The 21,405-nt window shown below is 35.7% G+C and overlaps 1 protein-coding gene across 6 annotated transcripts in view; it reads left to right on the top strand.

Annotated features, from left to right (window-relative positions):
* The window catches only part of CUNH4orf33 (chromosome unknown C4orf33 homolog), a 29,463-nt gene extending 9,032 nt beyond the window's left edge, over positions 1–20,431 (top strand). For 4 of the 6 annotated variants that reach the window (XM_039256229.1, XM_039256226.1, XM_039256227.1 and 1 more), the window contains 5 exons: positions 7,801–7,981; positions 12,879–12,939; positions 15,941–15,992; positions 16,138–16,337; positions 18,517–20,425. In XM_039256229.1, coding sequence (XP_039112160.1) covers positions 7,801–7,981; positions 12,879–12,939; positions 15,941–15,992; positions 16,138–16,337; positions 18,517–18,622 — 600 coding nt within the window. In that variant the 3' untranslated portion in view covers positions 18,623–20,425. Of the gene's footprint in view, positions 1–7,800; positions 7,982–12,878; positions 12,940–15,940; positions 15,993–16,137; positions 16,338–18,516 lie in introns of all 6 variants that reach the window. The other 2 variants (XM_039256228.1, XM_039256230.1) reach the window with 2 other exon arrangements.
* The last annotated feature ends 974 nt before the right edge of the window (positions 20,432–21,405 follow it).

The raw sequence follows: 21,405 nt of genomic DNA, 5'->3' as shown, positions 1-21,405 counted from the left end.
CTTCTTGGTAAGCCCATTCATTCTTTAGTAGGGTGTTCTTTAGTCTCCATGTATTTGTTATCTTTCCAAATTTTTTCTTATGGTTGATTTTGAATTTTATAGCCTTGTAGTCTGAAAATATGCACAGTATGAACTCAGTCTTTTTGTACTTGTTGAAGGCTGATTTGTGTTCTAGTATGTGATCTATTCTGGAGAACATTCCATGTGCACTGGAGAAGAATATATATTCTGCTTTAGGATGAAATGTTCTGAATATATCTGTTAAGTCCATCTGGTCCAGTGTTATTCAAAGCCATTGTTTCTTTGTTGATTTTCTGTTTAGACAATGTGTCCATTGCTGTAAGTGGGGTGTTGATGTCTCTTATTATAATGGTATTATATTCAGTGAGTTTCTTTACATTTGTGATTAATTGATTTATATAGTTGGGTGTTTCCACATTTGGAGATAAATGTGTACAATTGTTAGTTCTTCTTGGTGGATAGACCCCTTAATTATGTAATAATGCCCTTCTGCATCTTTTGTTATCATCTTTATTTTAAAGTCTAGATAGTCTGATATAAGTATGGCTACTCTGGCTTTCTTTTGTTGACCATTAGCATGATAGATGGTTCTCCATCTCCTTACTTTCAACCTGAAGGTGTGTTTAGGTCTAAAGTGGTCTCTTGTAAACAGCATATAGATAGATGTTGTTTTCTTATCCATTTTGTTACCTTATGTCTTTTGATTGGAGCATTGTTCCATTGACGTTTAGAGTGAGTAATGAAAGATATGAATTTATTGCCAGTATGTAACCTGTAGAGTTGGAGTTTCTGGTGGTGTTCTCCTTTCTAGTCTTTGTAGTCTTTGTGCCTTTTGGTCTTTTTTTTTTTTTTTTTTGGTGACTTTTCTCCCCTCAGAGAGTCCCTCTTAAAGTTTCTTGCAGAGCTGGTTTAGTGGTCATGAATTCCTTTAATTTTTGTTTGTCTGGGAAACTTTTAATTTCTCCTTTTATTTTGAATGACAACTTTGCTGGATGAAGAATTCTTCGTTGCATATTTTTCCAATTCAGCACATTGACTGTATCCTTTCACTCCTTTCTGGCCTGCCAAGTTTCTGTGGATAGGTCTGCTACAAACGTGATCTGTCTTCCCTTGTAGGTTAAGGACTTTCTTTCCTTGCGCCTTTCATGATTCTTTCCTTGCCTGAGTATTTTGTGAATTTGACTATGATATACCTTGTTGATGGTCGGTTTTTGTTGAATCTAATGGGAGTCCTCTGTGCTTCCTGGATTTTGAGATCTGTGCCTTTCCCCAGGTTAGGAAAGTTTTCTTTCCTAATTTGCTCACATAACCCTTCTACCCGTTTTTCTCTCTCTTCATCTTCTGAGACCCCTATGATTCTGATGTTGTTCCTTTTTAGTGAGTCACTGATTTCTCTAATTCTTAAATTGTGCTCTTTTTGTCTTAATCTCCCTCTGTTTTTGTTTCATTATTCTCCATAACTTTGTCCTCTGTATCACTAATTTGCAGCTCTGCCTCAAACATCCTTGCTGCCATGGCATCCATTTGAAATTGCAGCTCAGTTATAGCATTTATTTCATTCTGACTAGCTTTTTTACTTCTTTTATCTCCACAGAAGGGATTCTAATCTATTTTCAACCCCAGATAGTATTATTATTATCATGATACTAAATTCTGGTTCAGACCTTTTGCTTGTATCTGTGTTGATTAAGTCCCTGACTTTAGTTTCTTCCTGCTCTTTCTTTTGGGTGGATTCCTTCATTTCATCATTTTGAAGGAAGAAAAGGAATTAACAAGGTAAAAAATATTAAAATTACAAAATTAAAAACAACATACACACACACACACACACACACACACACACCCAATCAAATAAATGATGCTAGATCCTAGTTGTGTTTTGGTCTGGTTGTTGAAAGTAGCTTGATAGATTAGAGAAAAGCGGGTTGGGGGAGGGTGAGAAAAAAAAGGAAAACATTTGAAAATTTGAAAAAAATGAATACAATGAAGTAAAATAAAATAAAATGATGGAAGTAAAATAAAATTTGAGGGGCGCCTGGGTGGCTTAGTTGGTTAAGCGTCCGACTTTCGCTTAGGTCATGATCTCATGGTTCGTGGGTTCGAGCCCCACGTCGGGCTCTGTGCTGACAGCTCAGAGCCTGGAGCCTGTTTCAGTCTGTGACTCCCTCTCTCTCTGACCCTCCCCTGCTCACACTGTCTCTCTCTCTGTCTCCTAGAAATAAATAGAACATTTAAAAAAATTTAAAAAAAAAAATTTGAAAAACTTACAAAAAAGTAAAGGATATAGTAGAATAAAAAATTAAAGAAAAATATTTTTAATAAAAATTGAAAAAAATAATTTTTTTCTTTATTCAAGAAAAAGAAAAGAAACGAGAAAGAAAAAAGTTCAATAGATAGAGCAGTGAACAGACTGAAGTACGATTGAATACATCATTTTCCCCTAGAAGTCAAACTATGAAGCACTTTATAGTCTGTAAACTAAGTAGGCAGAGAGACTTGCTATGTTCCTAAAACGCCAGGTTGGCCCAGTTGAGCGGGGCTTAGTGTAATGGCTCCACTCTCCACTAGATGGCGATGCTTACCTTACTGGAGTGGATTGTTGTGGCGCTTATAGATGTGTATGCACATGTGCAGGAGTTGTGGAAATGGTATCACCCAACTATCCAGTCTCTTGTATCGGAACCCTGTACTCTGCAATTACCAATTGCACACCCATCTTTTGTCTCTGGCTCCATCTACTCTCTGCTTTTACATTGTCCATGACCAAGCTGTCAGGTTGCCAGGTGGTACCTCCCTCCTGAGTTTTATCTCAGATGCAACTGTAGTTCCCAACCCTTCATTTCTTAGAGACTGCATCTTTGACCCGCTCAGACCTTCTGGGGGAGGATCTCACCAAGCAATGGCAGGATGCCAGCCCACCCCAGAAAAAGTTCACACGATTGTATAGCAGGGATTATGGAAAATCACAACACACATCTGGCACCAGGCTTCACCCTTAATGTCTTTTTTCCAGCACCAGCGAATGTGGTTGTTCTCCAGGGTCCACTGGGACCTTTGCCTGTGGTGTGGTCACATTCTCTACCAAATGTCCTCCCAGCAGGAGAACCACCTCTCCCCATGTGGCCCAAGGACTCCCTAGACCATACTCTGCTTCTGGTGATTCACCCTTCCCGCCAGGGCACCTCCAGGTATCAAGCTGTAGAGTTTAGACTCTGTGCTCCCTGTTTATAGCGTTTTATTGGAATTTAAACCTTCTCCTTTCTCCCTTTTTAGTTAAGTCCCTGTGGCTGTTTCCACTTTTCCATATTCTCTAGCTGCTTTTGCGGGGGGTGCTTTTCCCATACTCTCCCCCCATCTCCATCCTCTCCACAAGCAAAAACAGCTCCCTGCCCTCCGTGGCTTCTGTCTCCTTCAGTTCACTACTCCACACCACATAGTTCTGTGGTTCAGGTTGTGCAGATTGTTGTCTTCATCCTCAAATCAGTTTTCTCGATGTACAGGATGGTTTAGTGTTGATCTGGCTGTATTACATGGACCTGAGATGCAAAATGAACTTCCATGCTGTTCTGCCATCTTGGCCTCTTCTGAGGTTGAACATTTTGCATCGACTTTGTGTCAACTGTGTTTTCCTATTTTGCTGTTGGGATATTGATCTTTTCCTTAATGATTTCTAGGAGCCCTTCAAACATCCAAGAAGTTAGGTATTTGTCTGAAACATGAGTTTCAGACATTTTTATCCTGAAAAAATGGGCTTTTTTCTTTTCTTTTCTTTTTTCTATTTCTTTCTATAGAGAGCATGCATGAGCCAGGGAAGAAGCAGAGCAAGAAAGAGAATCTTAAGCAGGTTCCATGCCCAGCACTGAGTCTGATATAGGTCCTGACATGGGACTCGATGTCACAATCATGACCTGAGCCAAAATCAAGAGTCAAATGCTTACCCAACTGAGCCACTCAAGCACCCTTGTAATGGTGGGCTTTTTATTGGTGGATATAGGCAGACTTCTCCTTTTGCTTTTGTTATTTTTATGCAGCCAAATGTATCACTCTTTTATGTCTTTTGGGTTTGGGATTATATTTTATTTATTAATTTTTTTAAGTTTATTTATTTTTGAGAGAGAAGGAGACAGAAATCTGAAGTGGGCTCCATGCTAACAGCAGTGAGCTTGATGTGGGACTCAAAACTCACAAACCAGGAGATCATGACCTGAGCCAGGTTTCGATGCTCTACCAACTAGGCCACTCAGGTGCCCCTGTGGTTATATTTTAAATGACTTTGTCTACTCTTAAGATTTTTTTAAATATGGTTTTATATTTAAATCTTTGATTCATTTAAATTTGAATATAATATACCAAATTATATTTGAATTTACATAATTTTATATATTCTTTAAATATACTATATAATACCATTTAATTATGCTGTATTTATAAACTATAGTTTGGTGTAGGGATCCATCATTATTGAATTGGACTGCAAAATGAACCAATTGATAATAGACGTGTTTGGTTTAGCTACATAAGTCTTGGTGGGTTAGCTATGAGAATCATCCCTAACTCTCTATAGACTTAAATTTATTTCCTAAGCACCTGGTATGTCACCTGAAACAAAGTGAGTAGTTAATAAATCTTTTTTTTTTTTAAGTTGTTAACATTTATTCATTTTTGAGAGACTGAGTGTGAGTGGGGAAGGGACAGAGAGAAGGGGAGATGCAGAATCTGAAGCAGGCCCCAAGCTCTGAGCTGATGTGGGGCTTGAACTCACAGACCATGAGATCATGACCTAAGCCAAAGTCGGATACTTAACCAACTGAGCTACTCAGGCACCCCAATAAGCTGATGATAAACTCAATAGAAAGGAAGTTTCCGGGTATGATATATTATCTTAGTTACTTACCACTGTTTTGGATGAAAGAGAAATGATACCACAAACACAGTTGATTTCTATTACACAAAACCTTAGAATCATGAAATTTTGGATCCAGAGACTAGAATGATTATTTACTTGACAAATAAATAATGAGTTCCTATTACTTACAGGTATTCCAGTTGGGAATCAGGAGACAGTTAAACAAATATGTCATGTGATGTAATAGTGTAAATCAAAATGGAGCCATGTACAGACAGTAGAGAGTAACAAGAAGTAGAGTGCTGCAGGGGTCCACACTAGCACAGGTCACAAAGGACAAGGACAGTTGAATTGTTTTTACGTCACATGAGCACATGTGCAAACAAAAAATTTGAGAGGTAATGAGAGTTAACTTTCAAGAGACAGTTCTAAGTATCCCAGGGAAGTTGAAAGGAGAATCCATTGTTTTTGTCTGGGTCCCTGTTATCTTTAGATTACATTGTAAACTAGTGGGCTTGACTATATTTTTAGGTTAATTTTGTTATAAATATCATGCACATTTAGATTAACATGAGTGCACTTTAAGCAAAATTAACAAATTTGTCATTCTAATAGGAAACTAAAGTCATTTATGCAATTAAAGCCAAACTTATATGCTACCCTTGGACATTTCAGCCATGACACTCCTCCCTGCTAGTGGAAGTCTAGTCAATATTTCTTGCAGTAATTTCAAGCACTGCTCAAAGAAATCAGGGGGAAAGGCTAGTAGAAGTTCTTGAGGTTCCAGTACTTTATACTCTCAACAAAAGTAGCTCTGCTTTTATATTTAATTTCTTCTGAACTTTCAAGTAAGACTACATTTTGTAATTTGAAATTCTAGAGTAATTGTAATTTGAACTATAAAGGACGTGTAACTCTGACCAAAAGACCCACCATGTGTGCACAGAAGTGACAGGTCACATTTTAGGAGCAAATCACTGCAGGTGGTTTAATTCCATTTAGACATAGAGATAATTGCCTGAAGGAGATAGGAGCTGAGACTTCTCTAGTGCAAACCCACTGGTTAGGATAGAGATCCTTTTAATATGTGTAGTATTTTTGTAGATATGATTGTTCTATGGAGAATGAGTGAATCTGCCAAAACTTTGTAGTCGCTAAGTTATATTTTGCCAGGATTGTAGAGCTCCAGGTTACAAGAATAGCATATTCTCTCGGCATATTGGTACCAGAATCTGATTTAATCATGATTTCTAACATTTTGATTTGTTCTTATTTCTTCCTATATGCTTCAAGATGGTACTTAACTTGTACCAAAATTTGGGATAGAGATTTATTCATTTATATATAAAGAATATGCCTTGATATTTCAACTAAAGATAGTAAATTTATGATTGTGGTATTTTATTTCATATAAATCAGTATTAAATTCTACAAAAATCATCAATTTATGCAGACTTATCACTCTTTGAGCTTATTTTAATAATGAAGAGCATAAATTGCTGAGCATATCCTCTTCTTAAGTACTGTAAGTTGCAAATAGGTTCTAATATCAGAATTATTTTATTTTAATTCTAGAGGTTATCATTTAAGATTTGTTAGAATGTAGTGAAAATTAGGAAGAGCTACATACTTTAGAAAAAGGTTTTCAGAGATTTTGGATTCCTGTGGGCCACAGAGCTTATATATTTGGATCTCCCAATGATTGGTACATAGTAGGTACTCCGTATCTATCCACTGAAGTAAATTTATTCAAAACTTAATAATTTTATTATTTGCAGCAAAAACATATGAAGCAAGAAATTGCGTTCAAAGATTTCAGATAAGGAAAATTAAAGTCTGGAAATAGCACTAATCAAGATTATCTTCTGAATATGACATAAGGACCTATAATTTGGGGAGTCTACCACTTTTAAAATAAGGTTTTCAGCTCCTTGCAGATTCCTGATATATTTTCATTTGGGAAAACAGGGCTTACATTGGTTCAGTTTTATGATTTGCTAGCCATGTGACTTTGGACATATCTGTTTCTTCATTTGTAATAAGGATAAAAATAGATCCTCTGCACGTATGTTGTGAAATTAAATGAGATAAAATTCATAAAATGCCTGATTCATAGTGTTTAAATAAAAATGTAATTTTATTAATATAATGCTCTTTGCATTTAATTCTTAGAGAAACTATTTAAAATGCAAATACTGCTTGTGACAAAAGTATTTAGTCTATTTCAAAGTTTAAAATGATAAATTCTGTTCCCATTTTTCAGTTAGAAAGAAGGGATTAACCAAACATGTGGCGTTTAACACTTGATATATCAACAATTGAGAAGGTTAAGAAAAATCTATACCCTGAGACCGAAGAAGACAATATTAAACTCTACTAACCTTCAAACAATTGGAGCACCCCCTTTCTGGAACTCCTACCCCAAAGAGAAAAGGGTTTTAGCTAAAACAACAAGTGTTAGTTAACAGCAGTGCTTCTGCTGATCAATGGTTATTTTTTTTTTTTATCAAATCAGATTTTATTATAAAGATCATGATTCCCAAAGGGGTCCAATAATGTAGACACCTGCACATTTTAGAATAAAAGACAAAGGGTGACATAGAAACTCATAGTATTTATAGTCATTAAGTATGTGAACAGTTTCTTCAGTGGACTTCAGTTTTTAAAAATGATTTTGATATATTCTTTACAAGGTAACTTGAGCTGCATCTAGACTTAGTCTTAAAGCTTTTCGAATCCAATTCCCTATTTTACAGTAGAACTCATGTCCGTAGTTTCCCGTAACACAAATGACCTTTTGACTCTCAAAAGGGTGTTACTGCCCCTCTGCTGCCTTCCTGCCTGCTATCTGGCACTGACATTTCCATTTCATTTCTAACTGTAGGAAATATTTGTATATTGTTAAAGAGTTTGTCTTATTTTTTTTCTTCTAGATGGATTTTAAAATTGAATACACTTGGGATGGTTTTCCTGTGAAGCACGAGCCAGTGTTTGTCAGGCTGAATCCAGGTGATGGAGGAGTGGTGATGGAAGTTAGTGCCCCATTTTTCAATGATCCTCCAGCCCCACTTGGAGAACCAGGAAAACCTTTCAATGAACTGTGGGATTATGAAGGTAAGTGGAAGTACTATATTTTATTCCAAACATAAATCTTTTTATAATACCCTCTCCTAAACCTATTATTTTATCTTGTTGTAAGGAAGTGCATGCTCTTCTGAGCAGCTGACATGTGCAGTTTCTTCCATTTCCTCCCAATCTCTCATTTTGACTTTTTCACCATCACCTATGTGACTTCAGCTATATAACTAGAAGAGTGAAAAATGGCAATTACAAATCCAGATTTTTAAATTGTTGCCATATTTCTTTCCTTTACTTCTGATACCTCTTTTAGGAAGAGTTCAGCATTTCTGTTTTGTCTTTAAGTATCTTCAGATTGCCACTTTAATCTTATAAACCTTCTTTATGGAAGTTCGGGGATGTATTACTTATTATAGAAACCCTGTCAACTTTATTTTTTTTTTTATTTTTTACAAATAGTTTATTGTCAAATTAGTTTCCACATAACACTCAGTGCTCATCCCCACAAGTGTCCTCCTCCATGCCCATCCCTCCTCCCCCCCACATCCATCAGTCCTCAGTTTTTGTCAGCATTCAAGAGTCTCTCATGGTTTGCCTCTCTCCCTTTCCCCCACCATTTCCGCCCTTCTTCTCCCCCTTGTTCCTCCGTCAAGTTCCTCCTAATCCTCCTATACGTGCAAACATACGATATTTGTCCTTCTCTGCCTGACTTATTTCGCTCAGCATAACACCCTCAAGGTCCATCCATGTTGCTACACATGGCCAGATTTCATTGTTTCTCATTGCCATGTAGTATTCCATGGTATAGATAAACCACATCTTCTTGATCCATTCATCTGTTGATGGACACTTAGGCTCTTTCCATGTTTTAGCTATTGTGGAGAGTGCTGCTATGAACATTGGGGTACATGTGCTCCTATGCCTCAGCATTTCTGTATCCCTTGGGTAAATTCCTAGCAGTGCTATTGCTGGGTCCTAGGGGAGTTCTATTGTTAGTTTCCTGAGGAACCTCCACACTGTTTTCCAGAGGGGCTGTACCAGTTTACATTCCCACCAACAGTGTGGGAGGGTGCCCGTTTCTCCACATCCTCGCCAGCATCTAGAGTTCTCTGATTGGCTCATTTTAGCCACTCTGACTGGCGTGAGGTGGTATCTCAGTGTGGTTTTGATTTGTATTTCCCTGATGAGGAGGGATGCTGAGCATCGTTTCATGTGTCTGTTGGCCATCTGGATGTCCTCTTTGGAGAAGTGTCTGTTCATGTCTTCTGCCCATTTCTTCACTGGGTTGTTTGTTTTTCGGGCGTGTAGTTTGGTGAGTTCCTTATAGATTCTGGATATTAACCCTTGATCTGATATGTCATTGGTAACTATCTTTTCCCATTCCGTTGGTTGCCTATTAATTTTCTGGGTTGTTTCCTTGGCTGTGCAGAAGCTTTTAATCTTGATGAGGTCCCAACAGTTTATTTTTGCTCTTGATTCCCTTGCTTTTGGGGATGTGTCAAGTAAGAAGTTGCTGTGGTGGAGGTTAAGGAGGTTGTTTCCTGCTTTCTCCTCTAGGGTGTTGATAGTTTCCTGTCTCACGTTCAGGTCCTTTATCCATTTGGAGTTTATTTTTGTGCATGGTGTGAGAAAATGATCTAGTTTCATTCTTCTGCATGTTGCTGTCCAGTTCTCCCAACACCATCTGTTAAAAAGACTGTCTTTTTTCCATTGGATATTCTTTCCTGCTTTGTCAAAGATCAGTTGGCTGTATACTTTTGGGTCCACTTCTGAGTTCTCAATTCTGTTCCATTGGTCTATGGGTCTGTTTTTGTGCCAATACCATACTGTCTTGATGATGACAGCTTTGTAGTAGAGGCTAAAGTCTGGGATGGTGATCCCTCCCGTTTTGGTTTTAGTTTTCAGTATTACTTTGGCTATTCGGGGTCTTTTGTGTTTCCATATAAATTTTTGGATAGTTTGTTCTAGTTTTGAGAAGTATGCTGGTGCAATTTTGATTGGAATTGCATTGAATGTGTAGAGTGCTTTAGGTAATAATGACATCTTAACTATATTTATTCTTCCTATCCATGAGCATGGAATGTTTTTCCATTTCTTTGTGTCTTCTTCAATTTCCTTCATAAGTTTTCTATAGTTTTCATCATACAGATCTCTTGTATCCTTGGTTAGGTTTATTCTGAGGTATTTTATGGTTTTTTGTGCATTTGTGAATGGGATCAGTTTCTTGATTTCTCTTTCTGTTGCTTCATCATTGGTGTATAAAAATGCAACCGATTTCTGTACGTGGATTTTGTACCCTGCAACTTGGCTGAATTCTTGATCAGTTCTAGTAGGCTTCTGGTGGAGTCTGTCGAGAAACCCTATCAACTTTAATATGAAATTTAGTTTTTATTTTATACTGACAATCTCGCACATCACATGAAGGCTAAAAGACATGCCGTGAAATTATATTATGCCAGGTTTGCTATATGATCCCCTTCTAATGTATCCTTATTAAGCAACCAAGTTTATCTTTCTGAAATACTCTTTATGATTCCATTCTTCAGATCACAAATCATAACTGTCCCTGAGATAAAGTTCAAACCCTTCCTGTAAGATTTCAGAGTACTTATAGTCTGGGGTATCATATTCAACCAAAAGCTCTTTTTAAAAAAAAAAAAATTAAAGTATCATTGAAACACTATGTTACATTAGTTTCAAGTATACAGCATAATGATCTGACAAGTCTGAATATTATACTATGCTCACCACAAGTGTAGTTGCCGTCAGTCTCTATAGGGTGTATTACAGTATCATCGATTAGATTCCCTATCCCTGTGACTTATTCATTCCAAAACTGGAAGTCTCTATCTCCCACTGCTTTTCACCCATGTTGTCTGTCCCCCTCCAGCACCCGTAAGTTTGTTCTCTGTATTTGTAGGTCTGTTTCGCTTTTTGTTTACTCATTTGTTTTGTTTTTTTAGATTCCATATATAAGTGGAATCATATGTCAACTAAAAGCTCTTGACTTCTGAAAGGCTAATGGTCTTAACTATCCATGCATATTCTCACCCATGTACCTTTTCTCATTCTATTCCCCCCAGCTCTAATGCACTTAGTTCTAAAGTCTAATACAGGTTTCATTTCTTTAAAGAGACCTTTGATGACTCTTATAGTTCATACATCTGTATAGCATTTGTATAGCATGCATTTTGTCAGTGTTAACTTATCATATGTTAAACATATGTTATACTGAACTTGTATATACCACCTACCTATTGGTGTAGACACCAATGTGATTTAACTGCCGGAGGTGCTACAGACACCGAACTCAAGAGCTCAAACTCATCTACCTCTGTCATAAACCTGCTTCTTTCCCCAATTGCCCAATTACTTAATACACCAATTCAACAAATACAGAAATATGAAATCTTTCCAATATATCCTTCTCTCTCACTCTCCATATTTGGACTTATTTATTGAGTTCTATCAGCTTTACCTCCTAAGTGTGTCTTCATCCCCACCATCCCTGCCATAGGTTAGGCCTTTCTGATCTTTTACCTGGACCAGTCAAAGCCTCCTTACTTGTCCTTTTGCCCTTGGGTTTGTTCTTTACTTAGAAGCCAGAGTGATCTATCTAAACTGAAAATTCAAACTCATAGTTCAGGTCTTTACAAATCTTTTCAGGCTCCCTGTCCTCTCAGGATAGTTTCATCTTTCTTATTATGCTTTTTATGTAAGATTTTCCATGACCTACCCCCTTGTTCTCTTCGCAGCATTGCTTCTTTGTGCACTTCAATGTTTGCCTAGAAAGACTGAACTGCTTGTAGTTCTTTAAGGGAAAATATTTTCTAATCATGTACATTAGATTACACTTCTCTTTCACCCTGCAATGCCCTTTTCATCATTCTTCTTCATTCCACCCAATTCCAACTCATCTTTCAAGATGGAGCTTAGGTAACACCTTCTCCAGGAATCCTTCCCTAAACTACCTTTTGGATCTAAGGATCTTATTTTTTTTTTCCTGTAGTTGCCATCTATACCTCCTTTCCTTTTGATATTTTTATTAAAAGTACCCACTTTCATGTCTGATTAGGTTGTAAGCTAATGAAAGTATTTCCAGAATCTGATACAAGGTTTAATACAGAGAAGATGCAAAAATGATTTTAAGAGGATTATGAAAAATAATAATTAGAAGATATATTAGAGTCCTTCAGAGAAACAAGACCGAGAGATACAGTGTGTGTGTGTGTCTGTGTGTCTGTGTGTCTGTGTGTCTGTGTGTCTGTGTCTGTGTAAAGAGAGGGATTTATTTTAAGGAATTGGTATGTGCACTTTTGGAGTCTGCATTCTTATTTCATGTACATTTTATTATTGTTCTGTAGCCTGCTTTATCACATTCATGGATATCTTCCCATATACAAAATATTTAACTGTATAATTTGATTGTAGTTACTGCATTATGTATTTTTGCACTGAATATATAAATTTCATAATTTATTTAACAGCTTTCTTGTATAACAGGAGTTTCATTTATATAATAGGAGATTACTATTTAGATCATTCTAAATTTTTGAGCAATACTTTGATGACTGGCATTATATTTATTTCTTTTCTCAGTTGTCTGATTATTTCTTTAAGATAAATTCCTAGAAAAGAAGATAACTGGCTAAAAGTTTCTGTAATAATGTTCATTGTTTTAGAAACTCACCCACCACTAAGCTTGATTAATATTTTTAATTCATGACAATCTGATATAGGAAAAAAACGATAATTTATTTTCTATGTATTTCTTTTTCGAGGCAATGTGTATTTTTATTTTTTCTTTTTCCTATTGAGGATAGAATTATAGTTAAAAATAATGAGTTAATTAATTTTATATTTTTAAAACTGAAGTATTTAGTACTGAAGCAAAATCAAGTTTTTCAGTATGTCTTATCTCTGTTTTCAAAAGTTGTGGAAGCATTTTTCTTGAATGACATAACTGAACAGTATTTAGAGGTTGAACTTTGTCCGTAAGTATAAAATTTTTTTCTAACTCATTACTTCATAATTTGAATACAATTACTTTCTCATTATAAATTATATTGTCATGGAAAAGCTCAACTAATAGGAATGCTAATCTGAACTAATCAGAATTATGTATAATTCTTTATTTTCAAGTTAATGTATAACATATGTTATAAATCTTTGAAAATATTATGTTGATATTATTTTCTTTATTTTCTTTTTTTTAATTAAATTTTTTAAATGTTTTATTTATTTTTGAGTGAGAGAGAGAGAGACAGCATGAGCAGGGGAGGGTCAGAGAGAGAGAGAGAGAGACAGAATCCGAAGACAGACTCCAGGCTCTGAGCTAGCTCTCAGCACAAAGCCTGACACGGAACTCGAACCCACAAACCATGTGTTCATGACCTGAGCCAAAGTTGGATGCTTAACCAACTGAGCCACCCAGGTGCCCCTGATGATATTATTTTCAATTCACTAAAGTGGCTGGTTTTCTTATTAAACCATTTTTTGTAAAATGAAAAATCATTATAAATAACAAACTCACTCTCATTATATATTTTGAAATTTGCATTAATATATGTTAGCTATTCAGAAATAAAAGGAGATATAGATACAGTGAATTGAACTAGTTTCTTTTAGGGAGTTTTTAAAATGACTATATTATATTTGAATTTTATATATTACATAATTATGTATTCCTTCCTTTATTCATCATTCAATTATTGAGTGTAAACTATGTCGCTTTGTGTTCAATGCCAGGGATAAAAGTTAAATCACACATAGCTTTTTTTAGACTTATTAAAAAAATTAACCTTGGACTCTTTTGTTCAAATTTAACCAGTCCTTTGGGAACCCTCTTTACCTAGTTGGCAGTTTTTCCTAAATATGTGAAAAAGTAAATTTATGCCTACCTTTCATCTAAAATTTTAAATTAGTAAAACATTTAGTAATGAAATATTTCTTTATATTGCCATTATCCATTTTAAATGAGCTTTATTTTTTTTTTAATTTTTAATGTTTATTTTTGAGAGAGAGAGAGAAAGGGTAAGCAAGGGAGGGGTAGAGAGAGAGGAAGACACAGAATCTGAAGCAAGCTCCAGGCTCTGAGCTGTCAACACAGAGCCCAAAGTGGGGCTAGAACCCACAAGTTGTGAGATCATGACCTGAGCTGAAGTCAGATGCCATACTGACTCAGCCACCCAGGCACCCCTTTTAAATATGTCTTAGTATCTAAATCCAATAGCCTTTCTCCCTTTATAGGATGGGCAGAGTCCCAAATAGTGGTTCTAAATGAGATTTTAGATACTATTTTCTTTTCCCTTATTTTGATTTTTTGCTAATTCTAATGTGGAAAATATAGCTGTTCACAATTATATTTTTGAAAACAATCATATATATTTGTGTGTACCTTTTAACTAACACGCCAGAATGTTTTGTTGGAAAATACAATTAAACTGTCATGCAAGGAAATAAAACTTCAACTGTTGTGTGATTATTTCCATTATACAAGAGAGAAAGCTAAGGCAAATAGGCTTATAACTTGTCTAGAAAGCAGTTAAGAACTTCGATATGCTAGAAATCTAAAGTTTTATCCTTAGTTTTAATTTCATCAGATGATACAGTTGATTTTCATAAAATATTGCCTCAGTAAATGAACAGGATAATTAGATTCTCTTTTGTTTTTAAATAATATAGCAACTATTATGCATAAAATTAATTCTAAAAGTTAAAAAAATCCATAGAGTAGTTTTGTTTCATATATTCCAGGACAGTTACTAATCAAGAATCATGGTTTCGCTTCAGCAATCAACTCCTATGACAGTTAATTAGCCTCTAGGAAAGCAACACAAAAAATGTTGTTGTTTTAATTTGCAAGGACTTTTACTCCTCTTGGGATATTCTTAAGGTTGAATAATAATACAAATAAGCAGAGAACTTTTAAATGAAAAATAATACTTGTTAGAATAGTTTACTGAAGGAAATCCTCCCTGAAAAGCTTACAACAGACCATCTGAGGAGAAATGTTTAGTGTTTTCCAGAGACAGTAAATTTGTTTCATGTAACTATCTGAAATCCTTTGATTCTTACTGACCTGGATCATCCTAATTATGCTCTCTTAATAGAATTCCTTCTGAGGATATATTTTGTTTATCTTTGAAAATGTGATGTCAGTGTCTGAGCTAATGGTACACACACACACACACACACACACACACACACACACACACAAACAACAGGAAAACAAGAGGCAGACAGATGGAGGAGAATTGTGTGAAAGAAGAGATACAGTTAAAATCTTCAGCCTTTTGACTTGTGTTAGACAATCTATGTTTTTATTTTCTATCTTACTGATGAGCTTCAAGATAGTTTTTTTTTTTTTTTTAATAGAAACAACCTTTAGTAAAGTTGTTGGATTCAGATGTAGGTATTCGTGCAAGCTTCCCTTAGGGTGTTTTAGTTTTCAGGATGGGTTTTATTATGACCACCAGATACTATGGTATTCCCCCTTCCCCTTTTCTGTCTTTTTTTAAAAAATTTTTTTAACATTTATTCATTTTTGAGAGACAGAGACAGAGTGCAAGCAGGGGTGGGGCAGAGAGAGAGGGAGACACATAATCTAAAGCAGGCACTAGGCTCTGAGCTGTCAGCACAGAGCCCAATGTGGGACTCGAACTCACAAACTGAGATCATGATCTGAACTGAAATGAGACACTTAACTGACAGAGCCACCAAGGCACCACCCCCATCTCTTTTTCATTCTTTGCCTCATCTGACACATGTAGCTTTTTGCATTTGACTGCAATGGTATGAAAAATGGTAAGCTTGACGACACATTTCTAAGTAACTGAGCACACTGGTTCTCCCTATAATTATCCATTATTCATATTGCACCTTTTAATTATTTAGAAATTTGGTTATAAGCATACACACTGCAGGTATGAAAGAAAGTAAAGAAAAGAACATGTGTTTCTTTCAAACTCTCATGAGGAATTTTAATTTTGACAGTCATGGACAACATTTGGTGCTTTTACTCTCTGGAAGAAGAAATGTGTGGAAAGTAAGTAAATAAAAATACTAGACAAAATCCTTTAATCCTTAAGATATGTAGGTGTGTGTGTGTGTGTGTGTGTGTATGTCTTATATAAAATGTTTCAAGTATAAATCTAAATTTACCTTTTGTGTTTCATATGTTGTTTCTACAGCAGGAACTTGCTCTATCGTTCGAAGTGTCCAGAGAAGAGACAAAATGGAAAGGTAGAGCTTATCTTCCTTGGAGTTATTTTCCACCAAATGTGACAAAATTCAATTCATTTGCAATTCATGGATCAAAAGAGAAAAGAAATTATGAAGCTCTTTACCCTGTACCTCAACATGAAGTGCAACAAGGACAAAAACCTGATTTGTAAGTAGCAAATAAATGAAGATATGTTCTGATTCTGAGTTTTTTGGAAATTAATTTGTGGCAGAACAGTAGTAACATTTTTCACTCAAAGGAGGCATGTGTACAAATACCTAGTAGAGTAGTACAGCTAGTGACAGTCCTCAGTAAATACTTGACAGACTGACTTTGGGCAGTCTACTTACTGCTGTCAGTAGAGCACTTACATTTCCATAAGCAGTATGAGGAAAGTCTTGCTTAGTGAGTATTGCAGGGGCTAGTATAAAAATATGGTTCCAAATTCATTTATGATCACTTTCAGAGCCAAATGACCAGAGGCATCCATGTTTCCTGATGTGAGTGAAAGGTTAATAAATCTTTTCCCTTGCTGTTTGAGAATGTGATCTTCAATCACCTTTCTAGCTGTCTTCCCCTGAATGATAAAAATATCAGATATATTTTTAGGCAACATTGCTTGTCATAATAATGGCCGTTAATTGGTAAATTGATTCTTACCTGAGAGGAATTATGAATAAACTATGAATACCTGATAGGGGCAGTATGGCTTTGAGATTTCCCCTTAACGGTATCATTCCTTGTGGGGATGTAAGAAACTATGCCTATGAAGTTATTATTGCAAGATATTTGGCTCCTGTGGGGCAGCAGAGGCATGTAAGCTAAGGTATCTCCTACATTTTCTCATTTTGAGGCTTATTTCTTTGCACCTGAACCTGTCACTTAAGGAGAATATAGTTCCTGCCCAGACTAATAAATGCTTCATGGACTGCTGTAAACACTGCTTCCTTAGGGAGGAAAGGCACATGCTGTTCTGAGGCAAGCTGAGATTCCTACTCTGTGTCTTTCTGTGTGTCCCTAGTGTAGCCAAGATCGTCTGCTGAGATTGCATGTTTAGAATAGCCTAACAGAGATATCCTGGTGGGCTTTGCACCATGGTAGACTGACTTTCTTGCCTTTTTACCTTTAGAAAGGGCTATATTGCCATTCCTCTCCCTTAGCTTTCACCTTCCTGTCACACTCTTTACTCACTTCACCTTTATCTTTTCTAGCCACTTGCCTTTATTCTGCCTGAAACACTTTTCCTTCTTCCCTTTGCTTTTGTTCCTAGTCCTGACCCTTTCTCTTATCCTTCACTGTTGTTTTCCTAACGTCTTTTTTTTTAATTTAAAAAATTTTAAAAATTGAAGTATAGTTGATACACACTGTTACATTAGTTTCAGGTGTACAACTTAGTGATTCAATAAGTCTGTACATTATGCTACGCTCACAAGTGTAGCAACCATCAGTCTCTGTACAACAAATGCCATTACAATACATTTCCTGGGCTATATTGAGTAGATAGGCTGTACTTTGTATCCCCATGATTTATTCATTTTGTAACTGGAAGTTTCCTTAACTTCTCAATCCTGCATTGATGACATGACTCTAAACCAGGTTCCGCCTGTCCAGGGGGGCAGAATGGGACAGGAATCCAGATGCAACTCACTCAGGGCTCCGTATCAAGATAGCTTGTTTGTTTGGTTCTTTACCAGCTAATGCCTTTCTGTATTCAGTCTCCTCGTTTAGAAGTTGTTAGAGTTTTACCCTAGATTAAAGTATGATCATACCATTGGCCAAGGTGGAGTTAGGGCAAAGTGATTTCCTGAACATCTGAGATCCACTATAACATGTTAGTGAAGCCTTTCTCTCCTCATTAAGCCACAATAGTTAAATGGTTTTTCTGGAAAGGAAAGAACTGGGATTAAATCTCTTTTACATTAACCTCCCTTGCTTTGGCAAAATAGTCTATTCTCTAGTCTATGGAACTGAGACTTTAAAAACAATTATCTATGTGGCATATAAAGCACATAAAACTTTAACTGTAAAAACATCTGTAAGAGTGTAATATTTGTTTAAGGCAAGATAGAATGAGTCAGGTTTTGAGGGTTGATTTTTATTTCTCCCCTTGGCCATGAGGGAGCTTTTGCAGAATTGAGAGTGCTTTGAGATGTGGCTGAATTTCAGAGCCGAATGTTTCATAGAAAGAATGAGAAAGTTGTACACATAGAATACGTCTTACCTTTGGTATTTTTAAAATAGAATGCTGTTCTGTCACAAATGTGACAAAATAAATAGCCCTTGAGGACATCTATTTCACAAATGCAGAATTCATTTCAATTCCCACCTTCTTTTTCTTTGTGTTTAGCCATCGTCTGGAATACTTCAAACCTTTCAGTTTTAACACACTGCTTGAAGAAGAATGGAAACAACCAGAATCAGAGCTGTGGCTTATGGAGAAACCTAATATATAGGAGTATGGTTGATGATCATATCAATCATTTCCTCTCTGTATCTTTTAAGGTAAACCAATAATAAGTATAATCTCTTTTAATCATAATACAAGTAGCACATTTCAACAACAAATATTTTCATAGAAGTCATTGAAAATATATTGTCTCTGGGGCAAGTTGTATATGAGTTAACAAGAAAATAGAAGGGTTGTAGATGAGTTTATCTTGGAAGTTACCATGTTCCCCAGAGTCATTTAGTCCAGAAGTGACCATGTCAGTGAGTTTGCTGTCTGCCTTGTACCACTGTCACCCCAAATATCCCTGACTCGGTCAACCAATATTATTTCTCTTCCCACTTCCCTAAACCTCAGTTGGCCTGAGACTGGAACATGTTATTTGCACATGTTTTAATTCCATGTAATGTACAATAATTCTTTACTCAGAATCTTCTGTGCATTCTTGAAGTGGGTTGAAAACAATGAACTATTTCAGTTGAGAAGGAGATCCACATCTGTTAAGGCATTGTTAAGATACATATGTGTTTAACCAGCTGTTTTTCCTGTCTTGGAGGCTCTTTTTAGTCTGTAGAAGGAAATGGAATGAAATGGCCTTGAATTTGGACAACAGATTCTACACTCATTTACAAACAGATGACACTTTCTTAATGCTATTAAACCAGATGTCAAAATGTCTTGTGAACATCAAACACTCCTGGTCTAGAATTTTCAAATTTTGTACTTATAAAATAGTTCAGAGTTTGAAGCCATCTTAGTAGATCATCTATGAACTTTTCCACTAGTGGTCTTCCACTAGTATTCTTAACTCAGAGATTAGCAGCCTTTTATAACTTGTGCAGAACACACAACAATATACTTTATTCTCTTCTTTTTTACTAATAGAACTTGAATTTTTAGAGTCATGCTCTAAAACATTTTTCTGGATTCCTTTGAAGATAGAAATGGCATGGTAAGACAGCTCAGGTTAATGAGATATAAGTATAAGATATAAGTTAATGAGATATAAGTGTCAAGTAGAACTTTAAAGAAAGATGACTTGAAAGATTGAGCTGTCATACACTTTTTGTACTTTGCCTTCCCCTTTTCTTTTTCCTGAATTGCATAATTGGAACCTGAGGTAACCTACTAGCTATATTATATCCATGAGGAGAAAATCCAGGGAGAGCTGAACAGCAAGACAAAGGATCCTGGGTTATAAACAGTGCAGTAGAGTAACATACCATATCTGGACCTATTGACCTCTTTCTGCAGGAGAAAAGAAGCTGCCTAATTTGTTTTCCCAAGTTGATCTATAGATTTAATACAATCCTAGATAAAAATCCCAGAAGGCTTTTTTGGGGTCTAAATTGACAAACATTAAAACTTTATCTGAAAATGCAAAAGACCTCAAATAGCCAAAACAATTTTGAAAAAGAACAGAGGTTGAGGACTTCTATGACCTGACTTCAAGACTTACTATTAAGCTTCAATGAAGACAGTGTGACATTGGCATAGATTTAGACAAATATGTCAAAGTAACAGAGAAACCAGAGAGAGAACAATATGCAGTCAGTTGATTTTTTTTTACAAAGTTACCAATTGATTTAAAAAGGGAAAGGATAGCTTTTCAACAAATGATATTGGGATAACTGAAAAAAGCGTAAAAACAAAACCTTGACCCCTACGTAACCTTCAGAAAAATTTACTTATATGTGACTGGTGAAATGAAAAAAATTCTAGCAGAAAAATCTTCATAATCTGAAGTAGAGAAACATTTCTTTTCAAATAGGACATAAAAAGCACTAACTTAAAAGAAAGAGAAATTGGACTTCATCAAAATCAAAACTTTCTGTTCATCAAAAGCTTCCATTAAGAAAGTAAAGAAACAAGATACGGATTGGGAGAAAATATTCAAAATACTCATATCTGACAAAGGACTCTTACCCAGAATATATAAAGAACTCCTACAAACCAGTAATAAAATGAGAAGCCAGTTAAGGAGACTCAGACACTTCACAAAATATATGTATATATATACAAAAGGCCAATAAACATCACTTATCATCCAGGAAATGCAAATTAAAACCACAAGATACCACTAAATGACTAAAATTACAGAATATACACACTGGTTAAATGGCTAAAACTAAACAAGACTGACAATATCATGCAATAATGAGAATGTGAAGTACCTGGAACTTTCATACAGTATGGACAGGAATTACTTTGGAAACTGGAAATTTTGAAAGTTAAATATACACCCTGTGTTTCAGCAGTTTCATGCCAAGGTACATACTCAAGAAAAGTGAATGTTTATGGAAGTTTTATTCATAACGCAAAACATAAACAATCAAGTTTCTATCCACAGGAGAATGGATAGACAAACTGTGAACTAGTTAGACAATGGAATACTACTTGTGAAAAAGAATGGACTACTGATGAATGTAATAACATACATGAGTCTCTAAAGCATTACGTTGAGCAAAGTAAACCAGACAGAAAATTCTGTATAACTAATTATATGAAGGCTAAACTAAGCTGTAGTGATGGGTCTCAGAACACCTGTTGCTCTGGGTGAGGGCAGAGGATTCAAATTGGCTGGAAAAGGGACCTGAGGAAATTTGAGGGGGGTGGGTTGAAATGTTTTGTATATTGATCTGGCTGACAGTCATATAGCTGCATATGTTTGTCAACATTCCCCAAATTGTATATTTAAGATATATGATTTTACTATTTGTGAATTATACTTTAATAAAATACGATTATAAAATAAACTGTAAATTAAATGGTGTTAATTTCTACTGTATA

This window comes from Hyaena hyaena, unplaced genomic scaffold (assembly GCF_003009895.1).
Source record: "Hyaena hyaena isolate Hyena2069 unplaced genomic scaffold, ASM300989v1 scaffold_563, whole genome shotgun sequence".
NCBI classification, from domain to species: Eukaryota; Metazoa; Chordata; class Mammalia; order Carnivora; family Hyaenidae; genus Hyaena; species Hyaena hyaena.
This window is presented reverse-complemented; position numbering and strand designations above follow the sequence as displayed.